Source organism: Dreissena polymorpha, chromosome 1 (assembly GCF_020536995.1).
Source record: "Dreissena polymorpha isolate Duluth1 chromosome 1, UMN_Dpol_1.0, whole genome shotgun sequence".
Lineage (NCBI taxonomy): Eukaryota > Metazoa > Mollusca > Bivalvia > Myida > Dreissenidae > Dreissena > Dreissena polymorpha.
The window spans coordinates 151,375,267-151,397,118 of NC_068355.1; the positions used below are offsets into that span (position 1 = coordinate 151,375,267).

General features: G+C 35.6%; 1 protein-coding gene across 13 annotated transcripts in view; it reads right to left on the reverse strand.

Annotated features, from left to right (window-relative positions):
- Positions 1-13,242: 13,242 nt before the first annotated feature.
- The window catches only part of LOC127856017 (hepatoma-derived growth factor-related protein 2-like), a 34,862-nt gene continuing 26,252 nt past the window's right edge, over positions 13,243-21,852 (reverse strand). For 12 of the 13 annotated variants that reach the window (XM_052392055.1, XM_052392061.1, XM_052391999.1 and 9 more), the window contains 2 exons: positions 21,701-21,775; positions 13,243-19,978 (listed from right to left, as the gene is read on the reverse strand). In XM_052392055.1, the coding sequence (XP_052248015.1) occupies positions 19,761-19,978; positions 21,701-21,775 (293 nt within the window). In that variant the 3' untranslated portion in view covers positions 13,243-19,760. The remainder of the gene's footprint in view (positions 19,979-21,700; positions 21,776-21,852) is intronic. The other variant, XR_008037818.1, reaches the window with a different exon arrangement.

Here is a 21,852-nt window from a genome sequence, read left to right on the forward strand (position 1 = left end):
CTCTTGGGAGCAAATAAAGCACAGAACAAATATACCTAAAAGAAATTATCTAATTACTTTATTATAGAAAAAACTGATTACATGCATTCTACACATATATATGCAACCGGAGAGAAAATCATATTTTTATAACGGGATTCAGGCATAACACATTTTTGTTTTGATTGCATTTGACAACAAAATTATTTTTTTGTTCACAAACAAAATTCGATGTCATCAAACTAGCATAGATTTCAGGTGCCTTCATAACCAGGAATATTAAGCCAATATCATAAAATGTTCAGTTTAGGCGAAGTTAAAATCAATGCCACTTAAAATATTTTTTTCGTTGTTAAGTGAATGGGTGTTCAATGTAAATGAACACACTGGGGGCTGACGAGGTCAAAGCGTAGTCCGTTTCGCTACGACGTCGGGTATATGTTTTACTACGAAAACATTGTTTAAAAACATATGACATCGAGAACGGATTAGTCGAAAATTGTGTTTTAAACATGTAAGATCATGCTTTTCTAATAACAAAACTCTGAATTTAAGCATAATGGCATTTCATAGGTTTGTTACATCAAATTATAATCCAAGATGTGTCTGGTTTATGCGGTTAAACATGAAATATACCGCTGATTTTCAAAGCGAAGTCAAGTTTCACTTTTAAAAATGCAATTAAGGTTTACAACTGTGTTTAATTGACACAATTTTACAATTTCCATATTGATCTATGTATCGTTAAGCCACTGGTGTGTTTAGAAATGTGTAGGGTGACTCAGTTATCAGAAATAAAGGCTAAATATTATTATTAGGCATGATCATGTCTCCGACAGTATACGTATAAGCCTCGCTACGACAACGCTTTAGCGTGTATGCGTTTCTCACAGAAGACGTATTGGTTATCTCTCGAAGGCAAAATAAAGAAGAAGAAAAAGTTAATACAGAGTCATGGAGTGGCTGGATGTTTCCTTTGAGGAAGAGGTAGTAGCAACGGCACAACATGATTCGAAGCGCACAGTCGACATTGTATTGCACATTATTATGATATAATTAAATTCACGACTAGGCCAAATGAAACGATTAAACTCGAAAATCCATATAATATAAGATGACAGTTGAGAGTCGATAACCTAATGTCGTCGGTCTCAATAAAAATGACGCAACTTTACCTCGTGACAATCCCTTATACGTTCATTTTGATACAGACCGACGATAGGTTTTCAGCATAAAGTAATCTTTATCAAATAACATTCGATTCTCGTTATCCCCAACCCGCTTATCTCAAAACTCTGCTTATGTCAAAGTAAATCCCATGTCCCAACTTCGATCATTTTTTATCTCATACGGAATTTGATTTTTACATTGTATATATCAAAGCGATTTTCTTGAAAATCGGTTATCGTCAACTAATTTTGAGATGAATTTCATGTTCGTATACATGATTTTACCTGTAAAATCCACACCTGTAACAGCCGTAAGGTGTGGAAAGTAGGACCCCAATGGCACAAATCCGCAATTGCATAACCAATATATTGTTGTACAGGTGTGGCAGTGGGTTCTGTCACAGGTTATTGTTTACTGCGTACATGACAGCCGGTAAATTTACCTCGTGTTACAATGCGGTTAAGGCCCAGTCTCACTATGATGCCGGCGGAGCCCCAGTGCGTGATCAGGCATCTACCGGGTTGAACCGGGGCCCTACCGGGATGAACCGGTGCTCCACCGGGAGGAACCGTGGACGACCGGGGACAACCGGGGACAACCGGGGCTCCACCAGGGCTCCACCGGGAAAGTATTAAAATGTTTAATACCTCCGGGATGAACCGGGAGTCACCGGGTAGGACCGGCAACGACCGGCTTGGCACCGGGAACAACCGGGACTGTACCGGGAACAACCGGTATGAAACATTTGAATACTTTCCCGGTGGAGTCCCGGTTTTCCCCGGTTAAACCGGGGCGTTGCCGCAGCTCTGCCGGGGTCTGATGCCGGTATAGTCCCGGCGAGTGCCGACGTAGTGACTGTATACCAGGACTCTGCCGGAACTCTGCCGGCTTTCACCGGGTTCAACCTTTTCGTTTGGATGTTCATGCGCACAGTGAAGCACAGCATCTTTTGCACTGGGAAATGGCAGTCTGCAGTAATTGCAAACTGCATATGATTTGTCCTGAAATGGACCTGCAACCTATACATTATATTTGTACTTCGTTGCGCAACCAATACCTACTCTGTGCGAAACCTATACATAAAGTGACTTATAATTTCCTTCGAAAAAAAGCATTTGAATAATTAAAAAATATGTTCGTAACCCGTTTTGCACTTTAAAATGTGTAATGTACACTGAATCAAAGTAACATGTAGTTTTATTTTATTTAAGTAACCGTAATTAGCTATCTTAACATAATAACCACCCTATGCATTGCTTCAAATCAAAATATTTCGATTTTAGCTTAAAATAAACTTAAAGGTTGCAATTACGCGTATTTGTTATTAGTTTGTTATTGAAAATAAGTACCTACTATTACTGGATGTTCCGTTCTCTAATCCATAAACACCAGAAAAGATGAAACTCGCCTGATTAAGTAGTGTATTTACACAATGTTTTCGTAGTAAAACCTATACCCGACGTCGTAGCGAAACGGACTACGATTTGACCTCGTCAGCCCCCAGTGGAACAGCTTTGTAGACACGGGACCTGACTTTACGGCAATCGAGCAATTTCAAAATCAACCCCACTTAAGTAAAGAAACCAATACTTGAATTTAACAACACTACACTAATTAATGCATTTCGTGCTGAACTAAATACGTTTCATCATACGACTTGTCAATGGAGGACGATATCGAGCCCTTTGGTGCAAACGAGTACCATGTGACATTAAAATTAGAAGGCACATGAAACTTTTGTGCACCAATTGGGCGATATTGATCTAAGTGCAAGTTCAGAGCCTGAAATGTCACAATATCAATTCACGGTGGCACCTCTGGTGTCCTTGGAGATACATAACGCTTTAAGCGCGTTAGATGAGCAATAACGTGCTATGAGAGATTGCTTGACAAATCTCAAGAGTCACTTGGTGTGATTTGCTTTGGACGACTAAAAACCCATAATTGGGTACGCACAGCTCTTATTGTGCAATAATTGTCTCATACAGTTTTGAAAAGAAAAGACTTATCAGATCGCCGACAATATGATGATTAATGATGAAGTTTAATAAAGTATACATTCCACAGTTGTAGTTTCGATTAACTGGTGCATATGAATTATGAGTACCAAAAAATTCCGGTGTTTAAAATGTGGGCGTTACAATGAGGATTTTCAATAAAAAACACACACACTGTTCTGATGGACAATTATTGTCTCTGATTATTATTCTCTCGACGATCGTACAAAAGATGCAAGTTAGTTTATAAATGTTTACCACTAGGTTTTGCGAAATAAAAACACCCTAGCTCACAAACATAAAAGCCAAAATTACATTAACCCTCGCCCTGGTAAAAACCAGCCTTAATGCAGGTGCTTTACAGCAATTCATTTTAAAAGGAAGTCTCTTCTAAACGAAAATCTCATTTATGTTGAAAGTGTCATCCCTAATTAACCCGTGTCCCCTGTATCTGTGATGATAATTGAAGCACATGCATTAAGACCACTTTTCCCAAAACGATGCTCATGCTAATATATGCTCCAATATATAAACGCGTAAGACTCATGTTGAACCTTTTTAAGTTTTTCGTCCGGAATGATTATGCAGTATTACTGTCGGGATTTTTGTCTCCTCTCCTTTGATCGAATTTCTTCACTTTACGAAGTCCACTGTTTTCTCACGCTCTCCTCTTTAAGTACATGTAAGTAGGCATGCATAATTATAACTGAATTCGAAAGTAGAATATCGAAATAGAGGCGCGTCTTCAATCTCGTCTTTTCTATTTAGGTATGCAGCCAATAAATTATTGAAGGTACAGTTAAATAACGCGTAGCTTAATCGACTGTAACGTGTTTGATACACGCAACATTAGATTTTCGAACACATTTAGTGCTTTGTATTAGAACGCCATAACCTTCAAAACTGGCATTAACCCATTTATGCCTAGTGAACTCTCCCATCCTTCTAAATAGGATCAATATATTTCCAACATAAGGGATGTCTAGTATATTTATTTCTATATTTAGAATATTTCTTACAGAAACTCCTTTAAGCAAACAGCGCAGACCCTGGTGCGGCGTCTCATCTGGGTCTACGCTGTTTGCCAAGGCCTTTTTTTTCTAGACGCTAGGCATAAATGGGTTAAAGCAGAGACTGTGTCATCAACAGACCAGAACAGAACAGAACAAGTATTTTATTCACGTGAGCATTTTACAGCTTATCGTGATCAATATACAACATTCATACATGCGTGAAAGAAAAATTAGTAATAAAGATAATTATAAATAATGCACGAGAGTGTTGTGTGTTTATATACACACTGCATTAAGTATTTAAACTACAGTCAAAACTGACCTAACGGTCACTTAAAACAAACTTTAGGCATTTATGAAAGAGGATTTGTTCATGTTTGTATTTTGTATGAAGTTGTTTAAATGAAATGGCTGTTTGTGTGATGTTTGCGTACGAACACATTTTTATAACATGTTGGCGTCTTTTTCTTTGGATAAGAACGGTACAGTTACACCGTACTTTCGGTTTATGACAGCGAATCCGCTTTTTATACTTGTTCGGACGTGACGTCAATGGCACCTGACATGCTTAATTTACTGAATGCATGAATAAACAATTATACTATCGTTGATAAAGTCATGGATTTAGTTAAACGATATGAAATTAAAGCAATTTATAAGATATAATTCTTTATTATTCAATGTAAGTTACTGATGTTATTATGATGAGTTATCGGCAATGAACATTTTTAAAGTGTATGCAAACCACTGGGTGGGGTAACGACGTAGCAAAACTACCAACAGACCAACCATCTGAAAATTGTGATCCGAAAACAATGGTCAACTGTGGACAAAGGTCACTTTGGTCATTTCCGTTAACTGACCGCTGTTCTCAGTTTTGATTGTATATGTATACAAAAACAGTGGAAACAGGCAAACAATTATTTTCATTTCATAATCATTTCATAATAAACTGCACATCTTAACAGAAATCGGCGTTAAAAGAAAAAAAAGTACATGTACATCCATTTTATATTAAACGGTAAATAAATAACACTAATAAACGTTTACTTAATGAGAAATACAATTATTTCTTTTTTAAGCATGTCATACAGTAAACATATCAACGCTCCAACTCTTATTTGGTACTTACATTATATTTCACGATTTTAAATGACACAGTTCATATTTGCGGACAAGTGTTTATCTGGGACGACACAAATGCATTTTGTCAAGTTGTCGCAAAACGAGGCTGGCAGAATTATCCGCATCCCCATGCGTTGAAACTCCCAAATGTGTAATGGAATCAGTTTCGGATAAACCAGTCAGGAAACGTCAAAATTAAAGGATATGGTGTGGGATATAACACATAAACTTAGGATTATTTCAAACCGATAACTATTCTCAATGAAGATACTGGCCTACGTTTGCGATCATCCATCATTCAGTAACAAGCTTCTTAGAAAACGTCAGTCATAGAAGGGTTGTTTTCATAGAATGTCCCTCAAGGGTGTAGCTCTGACAGTAAGAGTGTTGACTGCGCAATAAACGCGTTATCAGACACTGTCGCATTGCTCTCAAAGGGACTCAAAGGGAATACGTGAAAGAGCGCCCTGGTGTCACATAAGAGGGTCACGCATCCTGCGTATAAGTTATTCTTCTTTCTGAAATTAGCTAGCGCTTGCTTACTTAGTAATGATTCAATCCATGATGATGGTTGCCCAAAAAGACAGTAAACACTAAACATATTAATGTTCATCTTTTGGTGTAGCTGTCTTACCCAGATTTTGACCTTTATTGGCCTTTATTGATATCCAATAAACTGGTGGGAATTTTCCAAACAGTAGGCCTTTATGAATAAATAGAAAGTGCGCTTTTCTTTAAAAAAAAGAACAACATTAACTTAGCATGTGATAGATACCTTTTTGTATTAAAGTAAGTATTAAATTATCATGTGAAAATTTGATTGATAATCTTGTTGTGTAGAACAGCTTTAAAGATGTTCATTGTTTAGAAGTCCTTACTATTTGTGTAGATTAGTTCATTCGACACGTGAGCACAATTGTTAATTCAATTCTGCACCTTATACAAATATACGCGTTGTTATCGGCTTTTTGCTAAAATAACTTTAAGTAATATCGTCGAATGTCTGTGTCTAATCAAGTTTTAATGCAATTTCGCAACAAAAAAACATGCATTAATGTATTCTAAGACATTAAGTATATGTACAACATTCATTTTTCAAATTAAAATTATATGTAAAACAAGGCAAATGACATTTACAATAATGTAGAAGGGTCTCAAACACGTTTTTTTACCTACGTTCGACCTCATTTAAATATATGTGAATGATATGCGCCTAAAAATTGATAAAAAAATCAGCGACATTAGTCGTAACTATAAGATCTCGTTGATTTTATTGACTATCGTTTGTCACCAACAAAAACAATTAACATATACACCGTATTACTTTGTTGGAAATATATTTCTTGTTTATTGGCATGTGACAGCCTCTACGAGGAAAGTTCTGTGTTGAAGTTGATCTGATTTTTGTCAGTTTCAACCTTTCGCGTTGGGTGAATTCAAATACATTTTGAGAGATATACCGGTAATGTTCAGAAACTTTGACAAGCGGATTTTTTGGCGTGTTATCTTCGAAATCTTGATAATCTTTTTATCATCCAAATACTGTTCACAAAACGAAATGTTCATGATTTTTTTTTAAATTAATTTTTCTAGCTTTAGAACAGATACCTTTTTGAAAGTTTGTTTTGTAAAAGGAAAAAATAGCTGTTGTTTTGGTGGCTTACATTTTCCATGTTTAAAAAAAAACTCAATTTAGAATAATATTAAAATTGAAAATGCCCTGCACGTTTACATGTATGTGAATTGTACGTGTTTTAGCTACTGTCTTTTAAATCGGCATCAAATGTTATAATTCACGATAACACCCCCGGAAACCCGATATGCTGTGAGAAGTTGGATGTGCTAGGAGAAGTTGCCGATAGATTTCGATGAATTTCGGTAGGGAAAGTAAATCCAGTTCTATAATTGTTTAAAGACCTTTTTGAGTTAAAATATATTTCGGTGTATGCAAAGGAGGTATTACCATGCATTTCAGAAAAATCCTGGTGATTACTATTAAGGATTTATTGAAATATGGCTATTTAAAGTCGACGATGCAGGGATTTGTCCCATATTTAGCACTTTATTTACAAATTTCTTAAAAGGTATGCCAGTGAACAAGTTTTTGCACCGACCATTATATAAACAATGTCCCCGAGTAACATATCCGCCAGGGTTTCTTAAAAAAAATCGTATTGGTGGACACATTCGACTTTACATTGAACATGTTCATGAAAAAATGATATGACATGGTGCTCTAAAAAGATGTCGAGATATGACATGAGTGCAGTTTATTTATAAACTTAAATGCTCACTATTACAGCTGATTTATGCCCACTCTGATGCATTGTAGATCATTTTCATTGAACTTTGAGGTTTTATAATTATATCCGTTCTGAAGCTAAGTTAATTTCCAGCTTATTTGTATCTTTTTTATTGTTTGAAAATCACTGTAGATGTAAAGCAATTGATTCATACAGGTAAAAAATATACGTCCGGTAGGCAATCTAAACATTTATAATTACGGCATAAATACTCAAAGTTTTCAAACACATGTAATAAATGGTTTGATATTGTATGTAAACAAAAGCGAAATATATATGTTGAGAAGTTAAACAGGTACAACTTGTATAAAGATGGTCATACTAGATATGATATGCTTACAGCGAAAAAAGATTATAAGTATCAGTGCAGACAATCTAAGCAAAATGTTAACAGGAAGCAATATCTTAAAATAAATGAAATGCGATTTTAAAAGCCAAAAGAATTTTTGAAACTTTTTAAAAATAAATCATTAAATAATGCGGGTGATAATATTGACATAGATGCCTTTTTAAACATTTAAAAATGTATCTTCTTGAAATAGAAGTGATGATGAAGAAGATATTATCGAATACGTAACACGTCACAATACAGATAACATGACGTCAGGGACTTTTAAAGAGTTGGATATTTTATTTACAAAGGAAGAAATACGAAAGGCAATACAATTATTGGGAATAAATAAATCTCATGCAATTGATAATATTATATACGAATATTTTAAGGCGGGAAAGGATGTGCTTGATACACCACTGGAAATATTATTTAATTATATTCTTAAAAAAGAGTCATTTCCCGAATCTTGGTCAAAGGGAGTAATTATACCTATTTTCAAAAAAGGAGATTCATTCAACCCTAACAACTATCGAGGCATAACGTTAGTGAGCTGTTTCGCCAAACTGTTCACAGTCGTAATAAATGAACGGCTTAAAAAGTGGGCTATTGTAAATGATACGCTCAAAGACGCTCAGTTTGGATTCAAAACCAATTATAGCACTGTGGTATATATATATATATATATATATATATATACTCATACTGGGTTAACTATAGGGTCTGTGATATATTTCCGGAGTGTTGGGTACTTCCCTTTCCCATGCTAGTATCCAACTGAAAAATAGCGAGTTTTATGCGAATTACCTTCAACAACCTATATATAACTCGAAACTTAATATATCTAGTTATTTCTGCAGACAAATAACATATACATTTTTTTACTTTAAACCTCGTATCTGGGTCCCCATGACCCAATTATTTTTTTATATATGTATACTCTGTGATACTTGATACCGACATACCGGGTCCCTGAGATAGTGTCACTTGAAATACGAAACATTGTTTGCTAAAAAATGAGTTGGCCTTGAGCATAGTTATATCTTGCGACACTCGCATTAGAATTGTGGTTAAGATCTTCTCGACCTCAAACTTTATATATTAAATCCTCACGATCAGATGTGTTTGTATTTGTGTGGCCTATGCATGAATCGCTCTGCATGGTTTCCTTGCATTATACATTTAATAACATTTTGAGTCGAATTCATTTTACAGAGGGAATGACACAATGGTGAACTAAATATGTGTTTAATGTTATTTTAATATTTTTTTGAATTTTTGCATTATTTGACTACGTATCGTGTTATTTTCTCCTGTTGCGTGATTTTGTAGTCGCCGGAACTTTTAAAAGCACAATGTCCTTGGTTAAACAATTGAGATAATGTAGGATAGAATCATCCTTGTAGAAATCATTGAATTATATAACAGTGGTGTCCGTGTGATGCAAGCAGCTATAATGAAACAGTTGTCGCTATAACAGTTTCATTGCAAAGATACGTAAAGGTAAAACAGTTGCGGATCGTTAATGGTAAATAGATATGACAACCAAAAACAAAACATTTATAGGATTATTAAATTGAAATGAAAAATAGAAGTCAAACGAATATTTAAACGTTATAACAATATGTATTTACTTATTGTGTTTAAACCTGACGTGATGTCACCCTGGCGTGACACGAGTATAAATGTTTTTTATGATAGCTTCGAAAAGGATTTCAAAGATAATGACTAAAACACGCAGCGATTCCTAGTACAAGAAGAGTACCGCTATTAAGACCACATTGAACACTGTAAATTGCAATTTTTCAAGATTGCATGGTCCCAAAGTATTGAATAAAGAACAAAATACCCTGTTAATTATGAAGTCCGACATGCTATTAAGACCAAGCTGAAAGTAGCGGAACTTTACTGTAGTTTTATGTGCCTTCGTGGAAAATGATCCAGTCATCGATATTCGGTCCACTTCCTCATGTCCAACAGAAAGATATTCATTTCGTGCTTTGAACTATTCTGAAGATTTTAGTCATAGTTATGTCATAAATATCGAATAGGGACTTGTAAAACCAGTTCTTTAACTTGCATTATTGCTTCGCAAGAATGGACCTGTAAAAATGCTTTCAAATTAGTTAAAAGGAAGGTATTTTGAAAAAAAATCTGATTTTGTCTTATAAACAAAAAAAAACAACATTGAATGTGATACATAACCCATCACAGTATCCAATAACAGACGGACGAAAAGATTTGAGTATAGCCTATACCACTTGCGACTGGGTATAATACATAAGAACCTCCAATAACTAAAGGCAGTGGCTAGTCGTACAGTCCCGTACGGCTAGACAAGAGGCTAACCGTACGGCCCCGTACGGCTAGACAATAGGCTAGCCTTACGGCGCTGTACGTATTATAGCCTTTCCTATTGAGATTGTCTAGCCGTACGGCTTATAAAGTATAGAATTGTCATTTAGTGCTGTTAATCAGTAATATGCAGCAAAGACAAATAAGCGCCCGAGCCGATTGTGACGAAGATATTTCGTACATATTTTCCTAAAATAAGGCTAGTATTCCACCAATCCGCATCCGCATCCGTATCCGCGTCAGTATCCGCAAAATCGTTATACGGACGCTATATTCCATTTATCCGCAAACGGATGCGGACGAGATACGGACGGCATTTAGCACGATGAGAGTAGCTGTCATCTAAAAAATAAACTGAAAATCTATCGAATTCGTGAAAAAATACCCGGAATTATACAACCAACGCAGTTCTGCATATCGTGACTCTGATTATACTTTAAAGTTTAAATGTATGGAAAATCATAGCCAAGGCACTAAAAGAAGATGTTTCAGGTATTTACCATTTGTATCCTTTTACGGACAGAACGATGATTTGTACCTTATATCTACTTAAATTCACGCTTAGCAGCTTGTCCTTCATTATAATTATCTCAATAATTATAATTTTTAGTTTTATCCATATACAAAAATAAAGATACGTTCGACGTATGCGGATAAATGGAATATAGCGTCCGTATATTTTGCGGATACGGATACATTTACAGATAGATGGAATAGTAGCCCAAGAATGCTCACTTGAGCGTTCTATTGCGGACGCCTATTCGCGTGCGGATACGGATGAATGGAATAAGTGCAGTGCATTTCTACTTGTTTTATTTTTTGCGGATGCGGATATGCGGTTGCGGACAGATGGAATAGTAGCCTATAACTGAAGCATTCGTATTTTTAGTTAGTGTTCGTGTGGCGAATAAATGGTTGCAGGAATTTATCAAAGCGCTGACGTCACTGTAGGTGTTCGTTGTTGTATAAGTTTAGACGCAACTCAGTTTAAAAAATTATGTTATAGCTTTTTATATTGCAAGTTTTGAATGGACACAATCCATTCAAAATTATAAAGAGTGTGTCTTAAAGCACAGGTTCAGATGTTTTTTTTTTAAATCATTAATAAAAAATAAATTTTTAGCTTCGTTTTGGGAAAACAGGGCTAAATGCTTATGCATAAATTGTCATCCCAGTACAAGAGACCCTTTAAACATTATAAAATAAGACATGTCGTCCTTGTTTAGCGTGTTTGCATTGCACAAGCTTATCAGTATGCACAGGCTTATCTTATTTGACATGCATTAAGCCCTGTTTTCTCTGAAAGCAGCCAGTATGTGCAGATTTTCAATGATAAACACTAGACTGGCCAATATCGTCTTACAAGCTGTTAAACTCTATTACTCATATACACCAACTGCAGTGCACCAGTGAGTTGTGGACTATAAACAGGCAAATGTGGTGGTTATCTTTCCTAGCAGACGCTAGTAGAATGTGTAGTCTGCTGCAACGGACAGTGGTTGTCTTTCCATGTCATAGTTAAAGGGATCTTTTCACGGTTTGGTAAATTGACAAAATTGAAAATAGTTGTTTCAGATTCGCAAATTTTCGTTTTAGTTATGATATTTGTGAGGAATCAGTATTACTGAACATTAACCATGGTCTAATATAGCCATTATATGCATCTTTTCACGATTTAAAAACCTAAAAATTATAGAGCGTTGCAACGCGAAACGATTGAATAATTTGGAGAGTTCTGTTGTTATCGTTTAAATTTGTGAAACTACGAAGATTGCTTATATCAGGTATAGAATACACCTCTCATGTATGCTTGGCAGGATAGCTCATTAGGCTAAAGCGTTTTTTACTCCAGGATTCCGGGGGTCACTGGTTCGAGCCCTTGTACGGGCTACTTTTTTCCATTTTTAAATTTTATTTTTGATTTTTTTTCTGGAGCGTTAAAAATCCAATGTTTACATTCATCAATATAAAGCATCTAATGACAAACTTCAAAACATGTCAAATCTGTGAAAAGGCCCCTTTAAGGCTTCTACGCACATACCGATTTGCAAAAACATTAGCGTTAGCTGACGCTCACACTAAAAATGAACCGTTAAACTAAATTTAGATTCACATCGTACATGCACGATTTACATGCTGGCGAATTCGACAGTACATACATTTTCGATTTCAGAATTTAATATCTGGCTTATTTTGCATATATCGACACATGTTCTTCTTAACTTTTATTTAAGTTTATGTTCAAATATATGTTTAATAAGTTGTTTTTTTTATACACATTTTATGTAAATTAATAAATATTTGAAAAAATCGTATAATCTCGCTTTAAAAATTCGTCATCTTTCACGGCTTCCTTTCATGTCATACGGTTGCTTATTTGATTCATTAATTAGTCGACGTTCCTAAGGCGTGAAAAACCTGTATTAAAGAGTTGCGGCATCGATATTTTGAAATTTAATGACGACAGCCGTCAAAGTTACGTTCTAGAAATTGACTTACACACACATAATTTAAATCGGTTTCTAATTTGATTCTTTAATAAGACGACTTTCCTATGTAAGGAGTGAAAACTGTTTTAATTAGTTGCGGCATCGATATTATGAAATTCAATGACGGCCAAGGTACTTCTCAGAAATGGAGTCACACAAATAATTTAATTGTCGTTCAGACAATGGATAAATATATGGTTTCATACAGGCAATTTATCAGTTCACTGAAAATGGTTGTCTTTAACTTAGACAATATCCATAGGAAAGGCTATACGTACAGAGCCGTACGGCAAACCTATTGTCTACCCGTACGGGGCCGTGCGGCTAGCCTCTTGTCTAGCCGTACGACTAGCCACTGTAAAATGTATAGTTATTTCATTTTCATTTTACAAATGTCTTTAAAAATATATTTAAATTTTCTCTATCATGGAAGTGTCATTTATTCATACAACACATGACAAATTATAACAACAATATATGTTAAAATTATCTGACCCTTGTCAGACGTTTTATTATGAAACTAATAAATGATATGCATGATTGTCAGATTGTGAAATGCTCAATTCAAGTATTATATAAGAGATAAATGGTGACGGACCCATGACAAACAAATAATTGGAGATAGTAGTAACAATCCATCATAAGTTGCAGTACGAACTAAATGATTATCATGAAAATAAAAACTGATTTAACAAGCAAATTCGTTGAATTGATATCCCCCGCCATTATACTTCTGGATACAAGTTATGGCTCTGGACACACAAAAAAAGCATTTTTTTCAAATACAAAGGGTCATAACTCCGCTATTAATCAAGGATGTACAATGCCATTTGGCGTGCATCATCCTCTTATCCATATATATATACTCGTACCAAGTTTCAATGAAATCTGCTAAAGCACTTCCAAGATATGGTTCCGGACACAAAAGTGCCGGACGGACAGACGGAAAGACGGACAATGCCAAATTAATATCCCTCCGCTGTTGGCGGGGGATCACAAAAATTAAGCAAAATTAATTACATACACAACAAGATGCGTTTGTGAAACCCAATGCCCCGTATATAACGTTTGACCTTGAAGGATGACCTTGACCCTTCACCACTCAAAATGTGCAGCTCCATGAGATACACATGCATGTCAAATATAAAATTGCTAGCTTCAATATTGCAGAAGTAACATAACATGAGCAATTTTGACCCATATATTTGACCTTGAAGGATGACCTTGACCTTTCACCACTCAAAATGTGCAGCTCTATGAGATACATATGCATGCCAAATATCAAGTTGCTATCTTCAATAGTGCAAACGTATTCATAAAATAAGCGATTTGGGCCACATATATTTAACCTCTGACCTTGAAGGATGACTTTGACCTTTCAACACTCAAAATTTGCAGCTCCATGAGATACACATGCATGCCAAATTTCAAGTTGCTATCTTCAATATTGCAAAAGTATTAATAAAATAAGCGATTTGGGCCACATATATTTGACCTCTGACCTTGAAGGATGACCTTGACCTTTCACCACTCAAAATGTGCAGCTCAATGAGATACACATGCTTGGCAAATATCAAGTTGCTATCTTCAATATTGCAAAAGAATTCATAAAATGAGCGATTTTGGCCACATATATTTGACCTCTGACCTTGAAGGATGACCTTGACCTTTCACCAATGATAATGTGCAGCTTCAGGAGATGCATTTGCATGCCAAATATCAAGTTGCTACTTTCAATATTGCAAAATGTTAAAGTTGGCATAAACAGACCAACCAACCAATCAACAGACCGACAGAGCAAAAACAACATGTCCCCCACTACTATAGTGGGGGACATAAAAATAGACTGATCCTACAAGCAAACCCCATATTTACACAGAACAATGTCTGAATTGACATAAATTTGGACAAAAAACATGCATTTTCCTGGATTTGAAGCACAGACCTTTTGATTGCAAACAACAGTCTTACTTACTAAGACATTTCTGAAAATTACACGTTGCCAGCAAAGTACATTTTTAAATCAGATATGCAATGTCATGTCCTTACCAAATTGTACTAGAGCTGTTTTCACTTCGAGTTTGCAAACAGCCTTAAAATATAAACTAAACACTAGAAAAGAATCTTTAACAAGGGCTGTTTGTAAAACAAGCATGCCCCCCATATGGGCTGTCCGTTGTAGTGGCAGCCATTGTGTGAATACGTTTTTTGTCACTGTGACCTTGACCTTTGACCTAGTGACCTGAAAATCAATAGGGGTCATCTGTGAGTCACGATCAATGTACCTATGAAGTGTCATGATCCTAGGCAAAAGCGTTCTTGAGTTATCATCCGAAAATCATTTTACTATTTCGGGTCACCGTGACCTTGACCTTGTGACCTCAAAATCAATAAGGGTCATCTGTGAGTCATGATCAATCTACCTGTGAAGTTTCATGATCCTAGGCATATGCGTTCTTGAGTTATCATCTGAAAACCATTTTACTATTTCGGGTCACCGTGACCTTGACCTTTGACCTAGTGACCTCAAAATCAATAGGGGTCATCTGCAAGTCATGATCAATCTAGCCATGAAGTTTCATGATCCTAGGCGTATGAATTTTTGAGTTATCATCCGGAAACCATTTTACTATTTTGGGTCACCGTGACCTTGACCTTTGACCTCAAAATCAATAGGGGTCATCTGCGAGTCATGATCAATGTACCTATGGAGTTTCATGATCCTAGGCCCAAGCGTTCTTGAGTTATCGTCTGACAACCACCTGGTGGACGGACCGACAAACTGACATACCGACAGACCGACCGACATGAGCAAAGCAATATACCCCCTCTTCTTCGAAGGGGGGCATAATGAGATAAAAGTGCACTTACAAAATCAAAGTCTTTCATTTTGAAAACCAATAGACAGAATTATAACATATAAAAAGTATACAATCTTCAGTACACTGATCAACAAATTAAAACATTTTAAATCATACAATTTGCATAAAATTCAAAGCTTGATATCTCAAAAACTTATCCACAATATTGAAAGATATTAAGAATCTTACAATCTGCATCATAACTAAAGCTCAATATCTTATAAAACTGATTGACTAAACTGCAACATTTTACAAATTATTTAATCTACAAAAAATGAAAAACTTCATATTTCAAAATTCAACCGACAGCATTGACACATATTTAGAATCATACAAAGTTAAAGCTTCAAATGTCAACTTGAAATGAGTCCAAAGTACACGGACTTTAGTGAAACACTGGTAAGGGACTAAAAAGGCAGTTAACAACAAGAGCTGTGTTCGTAAAACACAATCCCCCTTACTGCGCCGCTTTGAAGCCATATATTCGACCTATGACATTGAATTATGACCTTGACCTTTCACCACTCAAAATGTGCAGCTCCATGAGATACACATGCTTGCCAAATATGAAGTTGCTATCTTCAATATTGCAAAAGTATTCATAAAATGAGCGATTTTGGCCACATATATTTGACCTCTGACCTTGACCTTTCAGAAAATTAAAATGTGCAGCTCTATGAGATACATATGCATGCCAAATATCAAGTTGCTATCTTCAATATTGCAAAAGTTATTGCAAATGTTAAAGTTGGCGTAAACAGATCAACCAACCAACCAACAGACAGGACAAAAACAATATGTCCCCCACTACTATAGTGAGGGACATAAAAATAGACTGAACCTTCAAGCAAACCCCAAATTTACATAGAACAATGTCTGAATCGCCATAAATTTGGACAAAAAACATGCATTACCCTGTATTTGAAGCACAGACCTTTTGATTGCAAACAACAGTCTTACTAAGACATTTCAGAAAATTACACGTTGCCAGCAAAGTACATTTTAAAATCAGATATGCAATGTCATGTCCTTACCAAATTGTAATAGAACTGTTTTCACTTCGAGTTTGCAAACAGCCTTAAAATATAAACTAAACACTAGAAAAGAATCTTTCAGGAGATAAAAGTGCACTTACAAAATCAAAGTCTTTCATTTTGAAAACCAATAGACAGAATTAAAACATAAAAATTATGCAATCTTCATTACACTGATCAACACCATTAAAACATTTTAAAATCATACAATTTGCATAAAACTCAAAGCTTGATATCTCAAAAACTTATCCACAATATTGAAAGATATTAAGAATCTTACAATCTGCATCATAACTAAAGCTCAATATCTTATAAAACTGATTGACTAAACTGCAACATTTTACAAATTATTTAATCTACAAAAAATGTAAAACTTCATATTTCAAAATTCAACTGACAGCATTGACACATATTTAGAATCATACAAAGTTAAAGCTTCAAATGTCAACGTGAAAAACACATCCAAGATATCATTTAAACTAATATACTGACAAAGTTTCAAGAAGATTCATAAGTCCATATAAGGAAAAATGCCCCGCCCACTGGTGGCCATGTTTTTCTTAGCAACTGGAACCAATTTCAAACTTGTCCAAATATCATTGGGACAAATCTTCTGACAAAGTGTCATGATGATCGTACAATAAATATGGCTTCTAGAGTTTAACAGGGTTTTACTTTAGCCATATAAGGAAAAATACCACGCCCCCTTAGTGGCCATGTTTTTCCACCAACTAGAACCATTTTTGAACTCATCCAAGATATCATTAGGACAAATCATCTGACCAAGTTTCATAATAATCGGAAAATAAATGTGGCCTACAGAGTGTTTACAATGTTTTAGTAAAGCATGATACATAACCATATTAGGAAAAATGCCCCGCCCCCTGGTGGCCATGTTTTTTAAGCAAACGAAACTATTTTTGAACTAATCCAAGATATCATTAGGACAAATCTTCTGACCAAGTTTCATGAAGATAAGAAAATAAATGTGGCCTATAGAGTGTTAACAAAGTTTTACTATAGCCATATAAGGTAAAATGCCCCACCCCCTGGCGGACATGTTTTTCAACCAACCAGCATCATTTTTTAACTTGTCTACGATATTTTTTGGGATGAATATTCTGACCAAGTTTCATGAAGATCGGAAAATAAATGTGGCCTCAAGAGTGTTAACAAGATTTTACTATAGCCATATATAGCCATATAAGGAAAAATGCCCCGCCCTTTGGCAGCCATGTTTTTCAAGCAAACGTAACCATTTTCAGCTCGTCTAAGATATCATTGAGACCAAACTTCTGACCAAATTTCATGAAGAATGGACAATAAATGTGGCCTCTAGAGTGTTAGCAATGTTTAACTAAAGACATAAGGAAAACTCCCCCGCCCCTTGGCGGCCATGTTTTTTCACTGATCTGGACCATTTTCAAACTCGTCCAAAATATAAATAAAACCAATGTTTTGACCAAGTTTCATGATGATTAGGCAAACATTTTGACTTCTAAAGTGTTCACAAGGTTTCTCTATAGCCATATAAGGAAAACTGCCCCGCCCCTGGCGGCCATGTTTTTCAACGGACCGGAACCAATTTTTAACTAAACCAAAATATCATTTAGACAAACATTTTGACAAAGTTACATGAAGATTGGACTTCTACAGTGTTCACAAGTTTTTTTGTTGTTTTTTTGACCTAGTGACCTAATTTTTGACCCAGCATGACCCAGTTTCGAACTCAGTCGAGGTATCAATGTGACAAATGTTCTGCAAAATTTCATGAAGATCAGACAATAAATGTGGCATCTAGAGTGTTCACAAGGCAAAATGTTGACGACATACAACGCACAACGGACAAAAGGCAATCACAAAAGCTCACCATGAGCATGTTGCACTCAGGTGAGCTCAAAAGTTATGGCCAATTTTAAAGTTTTCAGACGGACGGACAGAAGCAATATATTTAACATTTAACCTTGAAGGATTACCTTGACCTTCACTTTTCACCACTCAATATGTGCAGCTTCACAAGATGCACATGCATGCCAACTGGAGCTTTGTCACAGACGTGACATATACCCCCACATAACGCATTGACACAGACTATTTTGTATGCTGTCTTCACAAAACAAGATAATACAATTTATGGCGATTTTTTAAGAATCATTATGCCATTATCATTTATAGCCATTTTTACCTTTGAACTCTTGAATTGTTTCACATGACAAGCCTTCCAATGACTTTGAACAAAATTGATGTACAGAGTCATTTTAAAATCTTACAATGAATGACATATTTATGACCCAGACAAGATAATTTATTGCCATTTTTGACCTTTGAACTAAAACTACAACTTTGAGTTTGAAGATATCGACGTAATTCTTTCGCGCGACACACTGTCAAATGATAGTGAACAAAAGAGCCAACGATTTTAAAATCGCACAATAAACAACATAGTTATTGCCCAGACAAGCTCAATTATGGCCATTTTTTACCTTTAAACTCAAATTGTGCCCTTGTTCTTGGAAATATCGACGTAATTCTTTCGCCCGACACACTGTTCAATGATGGTGAACAAATGTGCCAAATGATTTTAAAATCTCACAATAAAAAACAAAGCTATGGCCCGGACAAGCATTTGACCTTTGAACTCCCAAGTGTGACCTTGACCTTTGAGATATTGACGTAATTTCTTTTAACGCGACACACCGTTCCATGATGGTGAACAAATGTACCGAGTCATTTAAAAATGTAACGATAAATAACATAGCTATGGTCCGTACAAACTTACAGTTTAAAACATACTAAGTGACCCCATGACCTAGTTTTTGACCTGGCATGACCCATATTCAAACTTGATCTAGACATTATCTACATACAACTACTGACCAAGTTTGGTGAAGATCGGATGAAATATCGGGACAGACCGACAAACGTGACTCCTATATAGCCCCCATTACCAATTGTAATAGGGGTATAAATATCAAGTTGCTATGTTCAATATTGAAAAAGTTATGGCCATATAAGTTTTCGGCCAGATGGACAGACTGACTGACTGACGGACAGTTCAACTGCTATATGCCACCCTACCAGGGGCATAAACATATTCCACAGTTCAACAATTCTTTTTCCATTTTTGTTTTTCCATAATAATGTTATGGACCCTTGCCCTTATCTGGGCCACTGTTCTTCCGGTAAGTATTTTTAGGGACCCCATTATTTTTGAGCCAGATGGCATTTTTTTTTCTCTTAATTCATCTCTAAAAAAGTTCATGAAACATATGTTCTCTTCGCTGGCCCACTTTCGTTTCATTCCTTTTCTTGTCCCTGTCCCTAAAACAAGAATAGATATAAAAAATAAAATAGCAATGAGTATCATGTCAGTGTTTTTTTCAGTTTTGGGGAAAAGGGGTCGGGTCCCCTGAGAGGGGGATAATTCACGTGTAAAAGGGGAAATTTCAATGCTAAGCAAGTAACATACAAAATCAAGTTGTAACACCATAATTCACCATACACAGAGAGAAAAACATTATTCCAACTTTTTTTGTCATCAACATGTTATGTTTATGTTCAAAGATCAACATTTTTTGGCTTTTCTGTGAATTATTTAAACGAGGTATTGATTAAAATTGAACTACACTTCCAAGAGGGGAAATTTTCAAATATTTTTGGGAAAAATATACACTCTAAGCAGCAAACTCATTTGTTCAGTGACTGTAAGCCCTTTATTTTGTTGACTTTTCTACTGAATTGATCCTTGCACACAAAGTATCAACATAAGTCAGTGTTCTGCCGTGGATGCGCCCTTGTGTTATTGTCGCAAAAAACAAATATTTGTCCCCACCCGTTTTCTGTATATGGGTCCGCGGGCGCACATGAATTAGAAATAAAAACTAATCGATTCAATTTGTAAGTCGGTAAAGTAATCGAGTGAATGTGTAACCAGAACAAACTATTTCATTGGACATGACGTCATTTCGCAGCCAATGGTTAATTTATTTAATATTAACACTCTATTTCATTGGTAAGTTGAGATTATAACAACCAATCAGATATCAAGGAAATTTCCGAACCTATCAAAATGGCTTAAAGTGACAGGCCAAAGAAAACAAAATCCATTTTTTTTTTTTCCTCCGGCAAGTAAAATTAGAAAATATGACAATAATATTAACAACCCAACAGAGTCTTCCCAAGTCCCAACATCGTTTAGCAATTACGAAAAAAGTCTGCCCCTAAACGTACATTCCAAGAAAATTGGCTTCAAAAATGTCCTTGGTCACTGTTTGACAACAACAAAATGACATGCAGATTGTGCATAAAGCAAAAAAGAAAACGCCTTTACTATCGGTATTTCTAATTATCGAACAAGTACTTTGACATGCGGAGTCCAATGACCATAAATTTTTTCAAAGTTTTGTAAATATGTTGACAACTGTTTGACAGTGTTAAAAAGTTTTTTGAATGTTCCAGTTTTAATAACAATGTTACAACCTGACTGTAAGAAGTTTAAGCACGTTTAAAAGTTCAAGTTAAAGGTTATTAGTTTCCACACATTTAATTCTGCTACAAAAATATTTCTGTGTCCCCATATTTTTTCTTTTTGTCCCCACTTTTGTAATCCTAAAGGGTCCCCAACAGTAAAATTTCACAGCAGAACACTGCAAGTGATACAATGATTGAATATTGTAGAGCAAGGTTTTCCTGATAAAAATGCACAAAACCTGAACATGTTAGGAGGTAAAATGAACTAACTGAAACTGTTTTAACACCAGTTTAAACCAATTTTTCACACATATAAGAACTGACAGTTCGCAGAACTATCATTTCTTGGAAGAACAAGTACTAAACATTAACTTTCATAGCAAACTGCCTACTTTGTACTTTACAAGGACTTTTACAAGCACATTGTTGTAACCCTGTAGATCACAGAGGAGGTCGTCTAGAGCATCACACTTGACTTGGACTACTCATTTACTTTAATACAGTCATGACATAAGACTCTGTCACATAATGATAGAAAATGCAGAGAAACCCGTCTTCAAATTTAGTTCATACCTTGAGGATTTGGCTGCCTCATTTCATCATGGGTCAGACTGGCTGGCCCTTCACTGGCAGCAGTTGACATGGACTCTGAAAGAACCAAAGTGAAACCTGTAGATTGCATATGATCAGCACAGTCAACACTGGCATGTTGTATCATGAGAGGC